The sequence below is a fragment of the Callospermophilus lateralis genome, chromosome 14 (assembly GCF_048772815.1).
Source record: "Callospermophilus lateralis isolate mCalLat2 chromosome 14, mCalLat2.hap1, whole genome shotgun sequence".
NCBI classification, from domain to species: domain Eukaryota; kingdom Metazoa; phylum Chordata; class Mammalia; order Rodentia; family Sciuridae; genus Callospermophilus; species Callospermophilus lateralis.
In genome coordinates, this window is record NC_135318.1 from 20,548,818 (window position 1) to 20,567,619 (window position 18,802).

At 46.3% G+C, this 18,802-nt stretch overlaps 3 protein-coding genes across 7 annotated transcripts in view; 2 read left to right on the forward strand and 1 right to left on the reverse strand.

Moving 5' to 3' along the window:
* The first annotated feature begins 2,404 nt into the window (after window positions 1–2,404).
* Window positions 2,405–12,952, forward strand: Nrbp1 (nuclear receptor binding protein 1). Of its 2 annotated transcripts, none has more exons than XM_076832605.2 (18): window positions 2,405–2,509; window positions 5,647–5,876; window positions 6,051–6,173; window positions 6,352–6,453; window positions 6,825–6,914; window positions 7,249–7,289; window positions 7,651–7,745; window positions 9,243–9,326; window positions 9,517–9,575; window positions 9,736–9,834; window positions 10,880–11,012; window positions 11,151–11,256; window positions 11,401–11,451; window positions 11,548–11,683; window positions 11,868–11,921; window positions 12,015–12,078; window positions 12,264–12,319; window positions 12,406–12,952. In XM_076832605.2, the coding sequence occupies exons 2-18, from the start codon at window positions 5,667–5,669 to the stop codon at window positions 12,508–12,510; spliced, it is 1,608 nt and encodes a 535-aa protein (XP_076688720.1). In that variant the 5' UTR covers window positions 2,405–2,509; window positions 5,647–5,666; the 3' UTR covers window positions 12,511–12,952. The 2 variants fall into 2 exon arrangements, with proteins under 2 accessions (XP_076688720.1, XP_076688721.1); XM_076832606.2 differs by lacking the exon at window positions 2,405–2,509 and adding an exon at window positions 2,966–3,136.
* A 241-nt stretch (window positions 12,953–13,193) lies between these two features.
* On the forward strand, window positions 13,194–14,674 carry Krtcap3 (keratinocyte associated protein 3). The gene is made up of 6 exons (XM_076833891.2): window positions 13,194–13,491; window positions 13,589–13,648; window positions 13,806–14,012; window positions 14,123–14,257; window positions 14,364–14,476; window positions 14,600–14,674. Exons 1-5 carry the CDS (start codon window positions 13,333–13,335, stop codon window positions 14,469–14,471), a joined length of 669 nt encoding a protein of 222 aa, XP_076690006.2. The 5' UTR covers window positions 13,194–13,332; the 3' UTR covers window positions 14,472–14,476; window positions 14,600–14,674.
* Window positions 14,675–14,780: 106 nt separating this feature from the next.
* Ift172 (intraflagellar transport 172) overlaps window positions 14,781–18,802 on the reverse strand; it is a 36,939-nt gene continuing 32,917 nt past the window's right edge. For all 4 annotated transcript variants that reach the window (XM_076832811.2, XM_076832813.2, XM_076832810.2 and 1 more), the window contains 8 exons: window positions 17,952–18,062; window positions 17,533–17,652; window positions 16,733–16,828; window positions 16,476–16,535; window positions 16,298–16,396; window positions 15,637–15,790; window positions 15,115–15,206; window positions 14,781–14,929 (listed from right to left, as the gene is read on the reverse strand). In XM_076832811.2, the coding sequence (XP_076688926.1) occupies window positions 14,840–14,929; window positions 15,115–15,206; window positions 15,637–15,790; window positions 16,298–16,396; window positions 16,476–16,535; window positions 16,733–16,828; window positions 17,533–17,652; window positions 17,952–18,062 (822 nt within the window). In that variant the 3' untranslated portion in view covers window positions 14,781–14,839. The remainder of the gene's footprint in view (window positions 14,930–15,114; window positions 15,207–15,636; window positions 15,791–16,297; window positions 16,397–16,475; window positions 16,536–16,732; window positions 16,829–17,532; window positions 17,653–17,951; window positions 18,063–18,802) is intronic.

An 18,802-nucleotide genomic window follows, 5' to 3' on the forward strand; every position in this document is an offset into this window, starting at 1 on the left:
TTTTTATATTTTATTTAGAGACAGGGTCTCACTGAGTTGTTAAGTGCCTCACTAATCTGCTGAGGCTGGCTTTGAACTTGAGATCCTCCTGCCTCAGCCTCCAGAGTTCCTGGGATTACAAATGTGCCTGGCTGGTAAATGCATTTTTAAGCCAGTTCCTTGCTGTCTGGCTGTTCCCAAGTCTGCCTACTTGTTTCAGGAAAAAGTTATGGCAGATTAACTTCAAGAACTACATCACTACACCATTATCATCAGAGATAGCACAGTTGAAATTCATGCAGGGAGGATGCAAAAGAGCAAAATACCCATGGTATATCTTTGTGGAATATCAGTTTTACTGCAAAATTTGGAAGACATGAATTTACTTGATTTCCAGGGTGGAGACTTTCAACCCTGGAGATGAACTCTCAGAGAATTCAGATGAGACAGTGGCAACAGAAAAGTCAAGAAAACATCAGGAAAGCACAGAATTGTTTTTGAGAGCTAGAAACATGCTTCCCTAATCATAGTTATCATCCTATAATGAATTTGAGGGAAATGAAGAATATATCCCTTGTACTCCAGGTGCCTGAACTGGTCCACTGGGGCCCCTTGCTACTAGACATCACTCTCTAATGCATGAATGTAGAATTTTTTTTTTTATCTTTCTTTTTTTGGCAGTGGGGCTTTAACCCAGGAGCACTTTACTACTAAGTTATGTCCCCAATCCTTTTTTTTTTTTTTTTTTTTTTTTTTTTTTATTTTGAGACAGGGTCTGGCTAAATTGCTGAGGTTGATCTGGAATTTGGTATGGTCCTGTGTCAGCCTCCTGAGTCGCTGGGATTACAACTGTGTGCCACCATGCCTGGCTTGAACGCAGAATTTTAACAACAGATTTAAGACAAACTTGAAATTCTGTAATGTTGGAAAATATATTCAAGTTTTCTATTGATGAGATTTCTTGAGCTGTTAATGCTCTTATTGATACAAATGGCCACATGTCCATTTTGTTTATAACGTCATGTTTCTGATCTTTCTGGGGAAAAAATGCAAAAGAAGGTCCATAACTTTCATTATATTTATAAACAGACGTTTTGAGTCCTCTCAAAGGTAAAAGGAGGAGGAAAGATTATTATTATAATTTATTTTAGTTGTAGGTGGACACCGATACCTTCATTTTATTTTTGTGTGGTGTTGTGGATGGAACCCAACGCTTCACGCATGTCAGGAAAGTGCTCCACCACTGAGCCACAGCCACAGCCCAGGAAAGATTAATTTTTAAAATAAATACTTTGAGGTGAAGAAAAGAGAAATTGAGTGTTTGCCAGATTTCCTTTCTCCCGGTGAAGTACCATTAGAGATTCTCTTTAAGGACGTGAAATTTAGTGATTATGACATTCCCGAGTTCGGATGATTGATTCATCCTCCTCCCTTCATAATACATTTCTAATGGCAGAACCAACTTCCATTCCTCAGGCTCTGCGTTTAGTTTTCATAGATTAATGACTCACGCAGAATCTATCATCTTTTCATTCCATTTTCGCGCAGCTAATCTAAATTCTTTCCAAATAGCTTTTCAAGGAAGACTTTGATGAATCTGTTTCGTATTCTAGGTTCTCCACCCTCCGTATCAGGGATTGAAATTAGTGGCATTCTACCACTGAGCCACATCCCTAGCCCTTTTTGAGACAGGGTCTCACTAAATTGCCAAGGCTGGCCTCGAATTTGCGGTCTTCTTGCCTCCGCCTCCCGAATAGTTGGGACTACAGGCGTGGGGTACCACCCCAGGGTACATTTATCAATTTAATTTCTTAAATACTATAAGGCCTCTGATTCTTCTTCTTCTTCTTCTTCTTTTTCTTCTGCATTTGTCAACTATCAATAAACAATTTCAAAGATAACTTCAATGAGTTCATTCTTGTGAGGACCAAATGAGATAACATCTGTGAGAACCTCTTGCAGAGGTGTTATGCAGAGATAACTATCAATTTTCAACGTTGTGATTTTTTTTTAAAGCTTCCTGAAGAACTGGTGTCCAGTTGCACTGTCCCCAAATAGTGAAAGTGGGTGGGCTCTTCCCTCCAATGAAAGCTATATCTTTTGATCCTTTTGTCTTTTCGTGAGATTAGAACTGTCATGGCGCCTTCAAGAGGAAGAAGGCCTTCCCCTAGTCCAGCACAATCACTGGGGGGTACCTGGACTGGGCGGAGGGGTGGACAGCGAAACAAGCTTCGGTTGGGACCGAAAACACCGAAACCTCGGCTAGGCTTCTTCGGGAGCGGCGCAAGGGGAGGAGACCGGGCTGAAGATCAACCTGCGAGCGACCGTCTGGGGCACCGCCCCCCACCGCCCTGTCCAATGGAAACCTGGCGGCGGTGCGGCACCGCCCATCTGTTGGTCCGGACGCCGCGAGGGCGGGGCCCGCAGTTCGGTTGCGCTGCGGAGCGCAGCTGTGAGGGAGTCGCTGTGATCCTGGGCCGCGGAACCCGAGCTGGAGCTGAAGCGCAGACTGCGGGCGCGGAGTCGGGAGGTGAGCGCCTGGAGAATGAGGCCCGGGAGGGAGGGGCTCGCGAGAGGACAGAGGAGTCGACCCCGAGCCCCAAGACGGCCGTGCTGCAGGCGGCCTTGCTCACTCGGCAGCCAGGCCCGGCTGGGCCCGGCCCTCCTGAGCGAGGGGCCGCCTCGGCCCCACTGTCGCTGCCCGCCCGGCCTCCCTGATGTGGCGCCGGCGGCGGAGGCGGCGGCCCAGAATTCTGCGGGCGCGGGTCGGGAGACCCCAGCGTTCGCTTGGAACTCCGGCTGCGAGAGGCGGGGCCGGCGGCGGGGGCGGGGGCGGGGGCGGCAGTCGCGGCCCCGCGGCCTGCGGAAGGAAGCGCCGAGTCCCGGCCTGGCTTGCTCGCGGGGCGGTGCGCCGACGGCGAGGGGGCGTGGCCTGCGGCCTGACGACGCTGCGGGGCCGGCCTTTGATGAGGTGGCCGCTGCGCGCTCCCCGGCCCTCCAGGCAGGACTCCCTCCCCGGCCGCCGCGCGCTTCCTGACCCTGGCGGGGCGACCTGTTGGAGTGTGAAATTCTGAGGGTCATCTTCCACCCTCGAGCTTGCTTTGTTTCCGACCGGACGGTTCTGCGGGCCTCAGAGGTTTTCTGCAGTCTGCTCAAGGTGAGGACTGCTAAGGGATCTGTGGCTGAGGGCGTTGGAGAAGTTGACGTTCCGAGAGCTTGCAGTCAACAACTTTGCAGGACTTCCCACGCTGAGCGAAGTGAACGAACTGTGTGCCTCAGGGTGGCTGAAGGCGACCAGGAGAACCTTGCGATCCGCCTGTGATCTTACTGAGCCTCTAGATACCCCTGAGCAGAACCCCCAGTGTTGCAAAGGTTTCTTTATCAATAGGAGGGGCACTGAAGGATCTTGGGTTCTGCCCTCGTGTTCCTTACCGGGGCAAGACTGGGAGGAAGGAGACAAGCACATTCCTGGGGCATCTATTTCTTTGATGACGGTTTGGTTTCTCCTCTGGTGAAACCCAAGTCTGTGCCCTGGGTCCAGAAGTTTCTTAAGATCCCATTGGCTACAGCCTTTCTGTATTAAAATTCCATTAGTATCTCCTATTGTAATCTAGTTATTTTACTAAAAGATAGACACATTCAGCAGCTTTAGGAAGTAACTGATACAGATGTTCTGTTTTCTTATTTTCTGGGGAAGAAGAAAAACGATCTCTAGCCCAACTTTTCTAGTTGATTACTAAAACAACAGATACTATAGTAGCTTTCTAGGCTGACTGAGTTGAATCTCTCTAGGATAGGCAAGGACCTAGAAATTAATATAAGAATATCTGTTAGATTGTTTTTTTCTGTAGTGCTTTTGTGCTCCTTGGTATACGCTAGAATTTCATCTTATAAAAGTCTCCTGACTTGTGTTAAACTTCCTTGTACCTTGGGGGAGAGATGGACAGAAGTGAGAATCATTATATCTTTATTTTATATTTATGTGGTGCTGAGGATCGAACTCAGTGTCTCATGCATGCTAGGTGAGCACTCTACCACCTAGCCACAATCCCAGCCCTAAAAGATTGATGTTGATTGGAGGCTTCTGGCATTCTGAAATGACTTTGAGGTGCAGATGTACTTTCCAGGATATTACTTTCATACAGGACAGCAATCCCTTAAGCCCACAGATTCAACAGCCTTTGTTCTTAGAGGTGAAGAATAATATTCAGTGATTGTCCTGTGACTTTTTGCATGGGTAAATGACATTATCTTTTTCCTTCAAGTACTACACCCCTGAAGAAATGTTATATTGTATAACACTTTTTCCTATAAAAGTTAGGTCTTGAGCTTTTTAAATTTTTATTTATTACTTTTAGTTGTAGATGGACACAATACATTTTATTTTATTTTATTTTATTGGTGGTGCTGAGGATTGAACCCAGTGCCTCACATGAGCCACAACCCCAGCCCTGTCTTGAGTTTTTTGTTCCCAAAAGAAATACCTATGTTAGATCCAGTGCCCAGAGAATGGACACTTCAGAACCTTTGAGCAATGTGAATGAAATGAAAACTAGAAGTTTAAAGTCTTAGATCTGCCTTGAATTTGTGGCTTCATAACTGTGGACATCTCATTTATTTTGTTCACTGTTGTATCTAAAGCACCTGCCCAGTGTGTGATCCACACTAAGTGCTTACTAAATATTTGTTGAATAAGTAAATTTTAAAAAATGTTGCTAACCAATACCCATTTGCCATTCTCTCACATCATAGGGAAGGTCAGGTCATCAGGGATTCAGTCACCACTGCCCTGGTGAGGTCATCAGGGATTAAGTCACCTGGCCTAAAGGTAGTCTCACCATGAGCCAGCAGGCTTGTTCTGTATATAGGAGGGTTTGGATAGTGGATGCCAAGGTTAATTCAGCTGGCTAAATCAGCTAAGGGTTTCAGCTGGATATGTTGGCTGGGAATGATACAGGTTTAGCCTTAAGGATGGTTCAGTAGAACATTTTGGAGTCTGGAATCATCTGTTCTGAATATCACCTACGTATCCTGGTTCTTGAGCACAGGGCAAATAGGGAATTATGGGGATTCAAAGGGAAGCCTGTTGGATGAATATTTGCTGAGAAGGAATGGAACATCTGATTCTGCTGTTCTTTTGGACCTTACTAAGTGGGGTTATGCTGCCATAAGTCTTGTGTTTGTCACTCCTGAGTGAGTCATCTTCAACTAAGATAGCTCCCTTTCTGTAGACTGGAGTTAGAATAGTTAATTTTTCAATGTTTAGATAGGAGTAATTCTGATTTTGGATTTAAAGGAGACAAGGGGAATTACTTGTTTAATATTTCTTTGAACCTGCAGATGAGATTATTAAGGTTATTAAATATAGATCCATCTTTTTGTTTCTTTGGTACCAAGGATTGAACCCAGGAGTACTAACCAACAAGACACATCCCCAACCCTTTTTTTTTTTTTTTTTAAATTAGAGACAGGGTCTTGCGGAGTTGCTGAGGGTCTCACTGAGTTGCTTAGGGCCTTACTAGGTTGCTGAGGCTGAGTTTGAATTCGTGGACTTCCTGCTTCAGCTCCCAAGTCACTGGGATTACAGACTTGCACCACCATGCCCACCTTGTAGATCTGTCTTGACCTTCTCTGCCTTCTCCCTTTGTCCTCAACCAACCAATGCAGGCCTGAGTGTTTGTTCCAGCATGTCGGAGGGGGAGTCCCAGACAGTACTCAGCAGTGGCTCGGACCCAAAAGTAGAATCCTCATCTTCAGCTCCTGGCCTGACATCAGTTTCGCCTCCTGTGACTTCCACAACCTCAGCTGCATCCCCAGAGGAAGAAGAAGAAAGTGAAGATGAATCTGAGATCTTGGAAGAGTCACCCTGTGGGCGCTGGCAGAAGAGGAGAGAAGAGGTACAATGATAATGTTACTCTTGGGATTGTAAATTCTAAGAGAATAAGGACTGGTGGAGCAGTCTCAAAGGGGAGATCAAACTTTAACCGTTTGGGGATTAGGGGAGGATCATATGGAGTATTAAAATAGAGAAGTCATGGAGTAACTTGAATTCTATTTGAATTGCTTCTCAGGTAAATCAGCGGAATGTGCCAGGTATCGACAGTGCATACCTGGCCATGGATACAGAGGAGGGTGTGGAAGTTGTGTGGAATGAGGTACAGTTCTCTGAGCGCAAGAACTACAAGCTGCAGGAGGTAGGTGATGGTGAAAGGATGCCACTGAATGGTGCTAAAGAGGAATAGATGACAGGCAGCTAGCTATGAGGAGAGCATGTTGGGGTTAGACCATTTCTGGGGAGGAATGGGAACTGGCTTTTTAGAATTATTACAGTGATTTGTGAGCTCCATTATCCCATTGTCTCCCTTGTTCCAGGAAAAGGTCCGTGCCGTATTTGATAATCTGATTCAGTTGGAACATCTCAACATTGTTAAATTTCACAAGTATTGGGCTGACATTAAAGAGAACAAGGCCAGGGTAAGAATTTTTTCCTGGTATTTCCTGAGTTTAACTGCAAGATTCTAGCTACATTTATTGTTCTTTTTATGCTCAGTGATTGAAACTGAGTAGTTTTGAAACAACTGGAATTAGCTGCTGTGGTGGTGAGAGTAGGGCTTCAGCTGCCACCCATGCCTGGGTGGATATAGATGGAGCTTCCTTCATCCCATAGGTTTTATTGCTGAGTAGTTTTCATGGTGCTATTCAGTCTAACTAAAGAAACAATGCTAAGAACAAAAGGAGAGAAAGTTGGAAAAAAATTACAAATTTAATATATATCTTTGTAAATATTTTCAGGTAAGAGATCATTTCTACTGTAAAGCCTTATAATGAGTGCTTTTCTTCCCCAGGTCATTTTTATCACTGAATACATGTCATCTGGGAGTCTTAAGCAATTTCTGAAGAAGACCAAAAAGAACCACAAGACCATGAATGAAAAAGTATGAAGGGAGGGCCAAGTTTTAGGCTGGTTGGGGTTTTAAAAGATTGGGGTTTTAAAAGGGTTAAGAAGGAGGTTATTGGGCTGGGGATGTGGCTCCAGCGGTAGCGCGCTCGTCTGGAATGTGTGCGGCCTGGGTTCGATCCTTAGCACCACATAAAAAGATGTTGTGCCTGCCGATAACTAAAAATAAATATTAAAATTCTCTCTCTCTACCCCTCTCTCTTTAAAAAAAAAAAAAAAAAAAAGACTTGCAACTCTCCAAACCCATTTAAAAAAAAAAAAAAAAAAAAGAAGGAGGTTATTGCTGACCTTTCAACCAAATTCTCTTCCAGGCTTGGAAACGCTGGTGCACACAGATCCTTTCTGCTCTAAGGTAAGTAATACTTGCTTAGTTTCTTTCCCATATTTCCTAATGTAGTTCCTCCAGATTGTAGGGTACTACTCTGATGTTCTATTCTGCCTTTCCCCACTTTGACTGATGTACTGTCAAGATTAGGCCCCCTACAAGTTTTGTAAAGGGTTTCTCTTATTGTCCTAACTGCAACACTGTCTCCTGACTCTTTCTCTTAATTCTTATACATCTATTTAAATCATCAGGCATAATCAAGATTCAGAGTTTGGGAATTATCTTTATGGTGGTCAGCAGGAAACCTGGCCCTTGCTTCTCTTAACCCTTGGGTTCCCCTTGCCCTTAATTTCCCAGTGGCCCCTCTAACAGCCCAGTGCCCCCACAGCTACCTGCATTCCTGTGACCCCCCCATCATCCATGGGAACCTGACCTGTGACACCATCTTCATCCAGCACAACGGACTCATCAAGATTGGCTCTGGTGAGGGGAGGGAGAGGTTCTGGGCAGGGGAGCCTCGGGGAATTTGGGAACTAGGGGGTAAGATGAAAAGAATGGGAAAGAACAGCAAAATTCTGAGGTGTGGGCTGGTGATAATAGATAGGATCTTGCTAGAGATACTACATAGAGAGCAGCTAATTAGTGGAGATGGGATAGAGTATATAATTCTGTACCTTTTTTGGAGGAAGATTGGGGTTAATACAGAAATATTGATAGGAGGTTGGGAAAAGGCAAGAAGTGGATGTGAGATCTGATTTGAGCCCCTGGGCCCAGACCCAACCAGAGGAGGTTCCGGGCTGTGCCTGCTGTGAGTGCTTTCATTTGCTGTGTATCTGTGTGCAGTGTACATTTCCGTGTGTTGTGTTTATGTATCCATTTGTCTGGGGCTTGGCTGCTCCATCGCTCACAACTTTTCTCTGTTTTCCTCCCTCCCGCTTACGGGCTGCTCTGTTCCCAACAGTCTTTCATAGGATTTTTGCTAATGGTGAGAGCTCCCTCTGCCCCACTTGGGGCTCTGTTTGTGCTCCCTTTGCTCCCTGTGCGGCTGCCCAGTGCATGCAGTCGTGGGAGCAAGGCCTGGTCCCCTATCTCCCCTGCCTAATTTTGCCTGCTTAGCTTCTGCCCTGCCAGCCTTCTACCTGCTTGCCCCTCCATAACCTGCTTGTTTCCTGTGGATTCTGCCTGGCTGGACACTTACTCCTAGATTCATATTCCCCCTCATCATCAGGCTGGTTCCCCAAATCATGCTGTGCTCCCAGATTCTCTGTGACTTGTAATCATTGTTATGATTGGCGTGAGTCCAAATCAGGCCTGGCCCTGGTTCCTCGTGCAGCCCTGTAGCAGACAGCATTAAGAAAGAGAGTAGAACAGGGGTCTAAAAAGTTTTGGTGGACTCAAAGTAAAACTGATTAAAGGGTATTGATTTAATTCTGAGTTATTCTTGAGTTTCTGGCAAAGATGGGTAAGAAGGAGGCTAACTCCTCAGTTATATTTATTGCTTCTTTACCATTTTTATCCAAGTTCCTAAGGTCTCCAATCCTCTCAGATTAGGAAGGGCTGCCTGTTGTTTTATGTTAAATTGAAAGGTGGATGAAAGAAATAAAACTGAATATTTTCATGGTAATCAGAGATTAGATAAATTTGGGACTATGGGAAGAGGAACTGGTCACAAGTGAAAAATTTCCCTTAGATATGTTGCTTCTTGACTAACCCAAAACTAGTGTCTGTTAATGTTATCGGAATCCTTTGTTGTTCCTGAGTTTGGGTCCTCAGATGTGAAGCAGTGGGCCTGAAAAAGGGGGAAGTAGGTAGAGTCCATGTATGGTCTATAGTTCAGGATGAGAAAGGGGATAGGTTTGTGTCTGCTAAGGGTTAGAAAGGAGACTTCAAAAAAATTTGGCTTTTGGGGGCCTCTCTCTCTGGAGTGAGACTATGCTTTGTTGATGGTGGTCAGATTATGGGTATCTTCCATACTCCCAGTGGCTCCTGACACTATCAACAATCATGTGAAGACTTGTCGGGAAGAGCAGAAGAATCTACACTTCTTTGCACCGGAGTATGGAGGTGAGGCATCCTGGCTTCTCTGTCCTGTCCTCATGCCCTGGTGTTTTGCACCTCATAACCTGAGGTACAGTGGTAATACAACCAAAACTTATATAGTCTACTTTACTAGCATACAATTATGTTTTAAAGGCCTATCTGCCACCCCTTGTCCTCGATCCTCTGTTTCACTAAGTCCTTTCTGTTTTCCTAGAAGTCACTAATGTTACAACAGCAGTGGACATCTATTCCTTTGGCATGTGTGCACTGGAGGTGAGGAACTAAAGAGGGAGGGGGGCAAAAAGAAAGGGTGAAATTAGAAGACAGAAGAGGGAAATAGAGGACAAGGAGGATGCTGATCTTGAGGGAGTATCTCTGGGAGCACTGGGGTTCTTAGGTCTCTCCTTTTCCTTTGGATTCCTCCTCACTGCAGATGGCAGTGCTGGAGATTCAGGGCAATGGAGAGTCCTCATATGTGCCACAAGAAGCCATCAGCAGTGCCATCCAGCTTCTAGAAGACTCATTACAGAGGGTAAGGCTCTTCAAGATTGCTGCCTTCTTAACTGACTTTCAGGTGTCTTCATATTTTTCTTCACTTAGACTCTTTGAGCAGGAAAACATAAAGCAGAAAAAGAAAAAATGTAAAATTTCCCTAAGAAGTGTCTATCTTGTTTTTGTATACATACAACGGGTTAGAGCTTAAGATGGTAATATTGAGGTTAAAAATTTTATGTTAATTGAAGTGTGTCTAAATGGAGGTAAACCAATTTGATGGTTACTGTACACAGTTGCTAAATTCTCTTGACATTTGAAAGCAAAATAATCACTTTAAATTAATCAAATCAGTCATTTGGGGATTTCATATTTATATAGTTTTAATTAGAAGGTTCCTGGAAATAATGACCTATTGAAAGGACCTAAGGACTACAAATTGGTAGATAGACTGAGTATAATAAGTAGAAGCTGGACAAGAAAGTCCAAACAAGACTAGTTTGTAACTCATTAAAGATAAGTATAACGGGAAACAGGAAAGAAAAGAAGAAAAACTAGAAGTCTTGAGTGCAGTGTGAAATAAGTTTCTAGTTCACATTGTGGTAGAATATTCAAGTGAAAAATTAGGTATCAGACCTTATTGGCCTTTAAGACTGAAAGTAAGAAAGGTTATGTCATGGGACCTCAAGGAGGTAAAAAAGGATTAGCATGGTTAAAGAAAGCATGGGAAATCCAATGGATTTCAGTGATTGTAGTAGACAAAAAATTGTGATACTAGGCCTGGGAAATAAAGTGAATATTACCACAATGGGTAAAATTTGGGAAGGGAAAAGTTGAAAAATATTTAAAAGATTGTGGTTCGAGAATAAAAAATAATTAAGACCAGAAAGACAGTGAATGATATCTTTTGATATACTATCTTATATTTTCAAACCCCTTTCAAGTACATTTGTCAGTATTTTCTCCACAAGTGATGAACACCTAGTGTGTACAAAGCCTTGTTCTAAGTGTAATGAGAGCTTTAAAGATGAACTCCGTGGGGTGCTTGCCAGATGCCTGCTCCAGTTCTTATCTCTTTTTTTTAGGAGTTCATTCAGAAGTGCCTGCAGTCTGAGCCTGCATGCAGACCAACAGCCAGAGAACTTCTCTTCCACCCAGCACTATTTGAAGTGCCCTCACTCAAACTCCTTGCTGCCCATTGTATTGTGGGTCACCAACGTGAGTCCCCTTGACCCTACTAGGAATTTTCTTCCAACTCTCACTGGCATGCTCTCTTTCTTCTATTTCCAAAGAGATTCTTTGGCCCTGTGCTTCCATTCCACTATTCATAACATTCTACTCCATCGTGCCCTCCAGACATGATCCCAGAGAACGCTCTGGAGGAGATCACCAAAAACATGGATACCAGTGCTGTACTGGCTGAAATCCCTGCAGGTCCAGGAAGAGAAGCAGTTCAAACTTTGTGAGTAACCAACTGAGAGGGTCTAAAAGGGACAAATGGGTCACTACCACTCTGAGGATCTGTAAAATGCTTGTTCTCAGGGAAAGGTTGAGTCTGCTGTTTTGCTTGTTCCCTTACTTCCATTATCTTTCTTTTCTTCTTTAGGTATTCCCAATCACCAGCTCTGGAATTAGACAAATTCCTTGAAGATGTCAGGTAAGGGAAGAGTGAGGCAGGCTTCCTTAAGGAAGCAGGGGCAGGTGTCCTAAGGCACTCCAGAGCCCCATGTAACCTGTCTTTACCTCCTTCCAGGAATGGGATCTACCCTCTGACAGCCTTTGGGCTGCCTAGGCCCCAGCAACCACAGCAGGAGGAGGTGACATCACCTGTAGTTCCCCCCTCTGTTAAGACTCCAACACCTGAGCCAGCCGAGGTGGAAACCCGCAAGGTGGGGGCTATGTAGGTGTGAATATGTCCATGGTCACTGGGGAAGGGGCAGCTCAACTAAGCCTTACCCATTAGAGAAAAAGTGTGTGTTTCTGTCCTCTGGTCATCATGTCGTGTGGCCTATGAAGGCTTCCAGGTGTGACTGCTTTCTCTTCCAGTAATTGTCCTGTCTTGTTGTGTCCTAGGTGGTGCTGATGCAGTGCAACATTGAATCAGTGGAAGAGGGAGTCAAACACCACGTAAGGCTCAAGGCCAGGACTGCATAGGACTGGGTGGGCAGAGGGTGGAGGAAGAGGAGCCTTATTTATTTATTTATTGGTCTTGTTCTCTAGTTAACACTTCTGCTGAAGCTGGAGGACAAACTGAACCGGCACCTGAGCTGTGATCTGATGCCAAGTGAGTCTCTCCTTTCGCTTGGAGGATGGAGGGCCTGTGAGCTTTATCTTTAAGGGACATATTCGGGGTGGGAAGATGACAAGTCAGTAAAATATTGCTCCCAGAGAATAACTGTCTTAGCCTCTAAAATTTGAAGAGCTCTGTGTCCCTTCTTACTATACTCAGCCCTCCTGTTTCTTTGTCAGATGAGAACATCCCAGAGTTGGCAGCTGAGCTGGTGCAGCTGGGCTTCATTAGTGAGGTGAGGTTCCTGCCTGCCTTCCTCTACCCTGGCTGCCTCCCTGCCTTCTCTTATCTCAGCCCACCTCACTGAGCTCCTCTTCCCAGGCTGACCAGAGCCGACTGACTTCTCTGCTGGAGGAGACCCTGAACAAGTTCAATTTTGCCAGGAACAACACCATCAACTCAGCCGCTGTCACCGTCTCCTCTTAGAGCTCACTCGGGCCAGGCCCTTATCTGAGCTGTGGCTGTCCCTGGACATGCTGCAGCCCTCCTGCCCCTCCCCCCAGTCAGTATTACCCTGTGAAGCCCCTTCACTCCTTTATCATTCAGGAGGGCTTTGAGGGCTCCCTGGTTCTGAGCATCGTGCTCCCCTCCCCCTTTCTTCCTCCCCTCTGCACTTTGTTTACTTGTTTTGCACAGACATGGGCCTGGGCCTTCTCAGCAGCCGCCTTCTAGCTGGGGGCTAGTAGCTGACCTGGCGGCTCCGCCCAGCCTGTGTGGACAGGAGGCCCATGGAAACTGGGGGAGCCGAGTTCTACAATCCCGCTGGGGCGGATGGGCGGGAGAGAAAGGTGGTGCTGCAGTGGTGGCCCTGGGGGGCCATTCTATTCGCCTCAGTTGCTGCTGTAATAAAGTCTACTTTTTGCTAAAACTGTAGTGTGTTTGCGCCTCCCAGGGACAGTGCAGCAGATTGTGCAGCCGCCCATTGGATGGGCCTCAGGTGGAGGGGCGGGGCCCAGGTAGAGCTGCCTTGGGGCTGTGGAGGCTGGGCCTCAGGTGGGGGGCGGGGCTGAACTCACGGTTGGCGGGGCGGGGCCAGACCCAGGTAGAGCCGCTGGGGCGGCTACGCGACCCACAGGATGAAGTGCTACCGCCTCTGCGTGTTTGGTAACTTCCGCCCCTCCCCTCGGTCCCCGAGACCCCTCAGCCTGTCCTACAAGCGATAGCTGGCCCTACTGCCACCTGCCCCTCCGGGTTCAGGTCTGCCCTCCTCCCTGCTTTACAGATGCAGCCCGCGGGCCCCGGCGGCTGATGCGCGTGGGCCTAGCGCTGATCCTGGTGGGCCACGTGAATCTGCTGCTGGGGGCCGTGCTGCACGGCACTGTCCTGAGGCACGTGGCCAACCCCCGTGGCGCTGTCACACCGGAGTACACCACCGCCAATGTCATCTCTGTGGGTTCAGGGCTGCTGGTGAGAGCCTAGGAGGGGGGGTTCGGGACGGGGTGGGGGGCGGGGAGGGAGCGACGTGCAGAGCGCCAGTGGGCCAAAGGCTTGGTATCTTCCGCAGAGTGTTTCCGTGGGACTTGTGGCTCTCTTGGCATCCAAGAACCTTGTTCGTTCACCACTGGTGAGAGGGGACTTCTGGAGCTTGAGAGGGGTAGGGCGGAGGAACTGTCTCAGCTTTTTCAATGTGAAGAAGGAGCCTCAAATAGAAAACTGTCTAGTTATTGGCAGACTTTGCTAGGCTTAGGCTGCTCACCATTATTAATCTTCTGCTCTGCCAGCACTGGGCCCTGCTGGCCCTGGCTCTAGTGAACTTGCTCTTGTCTGCTGCCTGCTCCATGGGCCTTCTCCTTGCTGTGTCACTCACTGTGGCCAATGGTGGTCGTAGACTTATTGCTGACTGCCATCCAGGACTGCTGGATCCTTCCATCCCACTGGACCAGGGGTCTGGTCACACGGACTGCCCCTTTGACCCTACAAGAATCTATGTGAGTGCTTTCTTGCCATTCACAAAGCCTTGGTCTTGCCCTTTTAATTTCCTCATTTGCGGCTTATGTCACATTCCCTTTTAGCCCTCATCCTTGCTTTTTGCTTTTAGGATACAGCTTTGGCTCTCTGGATCCCTTCTCTGCTCATGTCTGCAGCTGAGGCTGCTCTATCTGGTTACTGCTGTGTGGCAGCACTCACCCTGCGTGGAATTGGGCCCTGCAGGAAAGAAGGGTTTCAGGGGCAGGTAAGGAAGAGAAACCGGAAGGGTTCACTCAATACAGCCAGTCTGTGTTACAAAGGAGTTGATGTATCATTCAGGGTCATGGTACAAACTCCACCCTCTCCTGCAGCTAGAGGAACTGACAGAGCTTGAACCTCCTAAATGTAAACAGCAGGAAAATGTGCAGCTACTAGATCAACATCAAGAACTCCAGGAGTCACAGAAAACCTGGGTTTAGGAAAGGTAAAGGGCCCTGAGAGTGGGGGTCTGGGTTAGAGAGGGGACACGGAAGTGTTCTTGGGACCAGGGCTAGTTCTTTACTGTGCTGCTCCTCTCTCTGACCTGGATTGGTTCTTCCTTTATCAGGCAGGTGATGTTCCAAGGCTCAGTCCACAATTTTTTTCCACTAAACAAGGGGCCCTGACAACAGGATGGTATCGATAATTGTAATAAAAGAACGTCTTTTTTCTACTTGATTATAATTCTTTTTTTGGGGAAAGGGTACTGTGCTGGTGTTGGGAGTGATTCATCAAAGAACACAGTGGTATCAATTTCTTACAGAACTTTAATGGGGGAGAGGCCCAAACTCTTCCTCAGTTTTACCAGTCACTGAAAGGAAAAGCTGGTGCTGGGGAGCCCTCCACACCACTGACTGATGAATTTCAGCACATCCTGGCATACTGGGCTGTGGGAGGTCTGTGAGTAAAGGGAAAGAACATCACAGAAACTCATTAGAGCTGGTACAGAGGACATCAGCTTCATCTCCGTGTCCTGGGGAGCAAATGCAGGGTCTGCACCTATCTTCTGAAAGAATCCCAGCCTTTCCCAGTCCCTCCAGCAATGCTGTTCTCCCTGCCCGCTTTCAAGTTTTCCTCTCTAACCTTAATAGCCATAAGAAACTTATTCCAGTTGTCCTTGTTAGCAGCCTTCCCTGGACGCTTAAATTCAATTTTGTTCCTCAGAATGGGGTAACCTGTGGGAGAAGAGAAAAAGAAGAACTAGAGTTTGAGAGAGATTGAAGAGGGTGGAAATAAAGAGAAGCCTGGGGATAAAGATGGCTATCATTTGTCTTAGGTGCCCTTTACTAAATTAAAGTGAAATGATTTTTTTTTTTTTTTGGTCCCAGAGATTGAACTCAGGGGCACTCAACCATTCAGCCACATTCTCAGCTCATTTTATATTTTATTTAGAGACAGGGTCTCGCTGAGTTGCTAAACGCCTCGCTGTTTATAATTTATTTATACGTGGTGCTTTAAACTCGCAATCCTCCTGTCTTAGCCTCCAGAGCTGCTGGGATTATAGGTGTGCGCCACTGTGCCTGGCAAAATAAAGTTTCTTGATCCTTCTACTTTCCCCTCCTTTCTACGTGCCATAGGATAAAGGGGTGCTGTGGGGTTCTATACCTGTGATAAGGCAGGGAAGTGCCCGAACTCCAGTGCTTGCTGCCACTAGGGAAGCCTCATAGGCACCACGCTCATCCCGAGGCAGAACCTGCTCCAGCCGCTGGTCCATTGAGACTGTGAGTACCCAGTCTCGAACCTCTTCTCTCTGGGCTTCCTGGTGGGGACAGAGGGAGCAAGACCTTCCAAAGGCTAGGGCAAATGGCTCGGGGGATGGGATTTCCTATACCTTCATTCTGTACACCAGCTTTTCAGCCATAAATGATCCTCCTTGAATTGAGGGACAATAATGAGAGCTGAGGTCCTTCTAAAGATGGCAACCCAAAGCTGTCCTCCTTTCTTCTATACCCTAGCCCTTTTTATTTTGAAACAGGTTCTTGCTAAATTCCCCAGGATGGTCTCAGACTTGAGATCTTCCTGCCTCAGTTTTCCAAGTTGCTGGGATTACAGGTGTGTGCACCCCTGTAGCTTTTTTTTTTTTTTTTTGGTTGTCCATGGACCTTTATTTTATAATTTATTTATATGTGGTGCTCAGAATTGAACCCAGTGCCTTACACATACTAGGCAAGCACTCTACCACTGAGCCACAACCCCTGCCCCTGTCCTGCCTTCTTAATGCACTCCTTTGTTGACACCTTCCCATTTTCCAACCTTGCACCCTTACCGGTATGTGCTGCTTGGCTGGTAGTGGCACCTCAAATGGAATGTCTGTATCCTGAAAATCAGAGTGGTCAAGGGCATCCAGAGTCCCTTCTTCGATTGCCTATGGCACAGTGGACACCATGACATAAGTACAGCTTGTGACAGGCAAAGCCTCCCAACCTCTGCACATGATTCCTTACATCGGTAAGATCCAAAAAGCGGTTGAGAAAGATGAAGGCCATGTTCTCCCAGCCAACTGCCTATGTCAAAAAAAAAAAAAAAAAAAAAGGCAAATGGGAAAGAGCAAGCTGAGCTTGGATGCCACTGGATACAGGGACACACTGCAAGCAGATATAGGAGACCTGTATTTACCCCACACTCAGCTTAGCTCAAGGGATATTCTCTATCTTCCTACTCTGTTCTAGCTTCAGCCCCACCCTTCCTTGTTCCAGCTCACCTGGGCAGCAATGCCTGCTTCGTAGAAGGCCTTATCTGCAGGTAGTAGCTGGGTGTGACGCAAGAGTGAAACAGAAAGCCTAGCAGCCACAGTTTCCTAGAGATTAAAAGCAAAGCTTTAGGATCTTGGCACTAGTGGCTGAGCTACCAGATGAATGATCTTGTAACTAATAGCCACAAAACTATAAAACTAATAATCAGTGTTAAACTGATCTGTATCTCAAGCTGTTTGGCTCTTAGTTTCTTCCACTGGCACAACAGAACTGGGCCTAGATTATTTCTAAGCTTCCTTCCACTTCTAGAATTCTGTCATCCAACTACATGAAATAAATACACAGCAAATTATCAAAAATAAGTCAAAAGTGTGTATACATGGTGGGGATGTAGCTCAGAGGTAGAATGCCCCTGGTTTAATCTTTAGGACTATAAATAAATAAATGAATAAGTAAATAAATAAAATAATGTGCATTATATGGGTTGAATAAAGAAATCATGGAATTTGAAGGTTTAAACATACTAAAACTGTACTGGGTATGTGGGTCAGTGGTAGGGTGCTTGCCTAGCATGGGTCGGGTGCTGGAGATCTAACAACAAAAAAAATAATCTGAAGCTGTATGGGCCTCGAGCCCTAAGAAGGTCAAGACAGTATGGGAAGAATACCCACTTCAGCAAAGGTTGAAGATTGATTTATATAGAAGAGGGGAAGTCCAAGAATCTAAGCTCAGGAATCCAGAACTTGGATTCATTCAGCTTCTTAGGTTTGAAGATGCCTGCACCTCATCTCCCCGCACTGCATCTCACCAGCTGTTTGATGCTCTGGGCTGCAGAGCGAGTGGCGTAGTAATGAGCAATCAGCAGCATCGTTTCAAACTCCTCATGAGCTGGAGAGTTGGCCTCACTGGATTTCACCAGGTTTTCACACTAGGGAAGGAAGAGAGTGAGCTAGCTCAGGGGTCAGAGAAGGGCCAGTGTGACAGAGAAGTCACTGATGGCTACCTGGACAGAGGGGGGTAAAATACATCTTGAGAGTAACAGTTTATGGTTTATGTGCATGTGAAAGAAGAGACTGGGATGGGGACAGGTGGAGGAGTTTTTCTTTTTTGGCAGTATTAGGTAGGGATTGAGCCCAGAGCCTTGCACATGTTAGGCAAGTGCTCTACCCATCACATCCCCAGCCCAAGAGAAGCCCTTTTACTCCATTGTGGACCCAACTTCCTCACCAGGTTAAAAAGGACATCCCGAAGATCGGCCCAGCTATGATAGGCCTCAGCACTGTTGGTCCCAGGAGAGCTGACCATGTCCGTGAAGATTCTTTTGTAGATGTTGAAGTTCTAGAGGTTGAGGGAGAAGGGGGATCACAGTGTGGGGCTCAAGCAAGAGAGAAAGTCAGTGGAAGTGGAGCCAAATGGAGGAGAGTGTTTATGTGTGGGGTTTTTCTTGGGAGGGTGGAGTACTAGGGATCAAGCCCAGCCAGAGGTGCTTTACCACCGAGTTATATCCCCTGCCTTTTTTACTTTTTGAGACAGAATCTCACTAAATTGCTGAGGCTGGCTTGCCTCAAACTTCTGATCCTCTTGCCTCAGCCTTCAAAGTTGATGAGATTGTAGGTGTGCCACTGTGCCCAGCTGTGTGTGTAGAAGCAAGGGGACATTGATGGAGAAAAGTGCTGATTATCTTAAGAGAGAGAAAGTAACTACTTATAAGCTGGTACTCTTGAGTTTGGGAAAATACATGAATGAGAATGCAGTCATAATATTAATGGACTAATATTCTAGAGAGCTGTGTTTCTCTGATAGGAGGGCAGTGTTTATTCTTTGAGGAAAGTCAATAAGTAAGGCTTGGAGGAGTGTGCAGGACTCCTTTGAAAGACAGGTCCTTGCGGGGCTGGGGATGTGGCTCAAGCGGTAGCGCGCTCGCCTGGCATGCGTGCAGCCCGGGTTCGATCCTCAGCACCACATACAAACAAATATGTTGTGTCCGCCAAAAACTAAAAAATAAATATTAAAATTCTCTCTCTTTCTCACTCTCTCACTCTTTAAAAAAAAAAAAAAAAAAAGACAGGTCCTTGGGT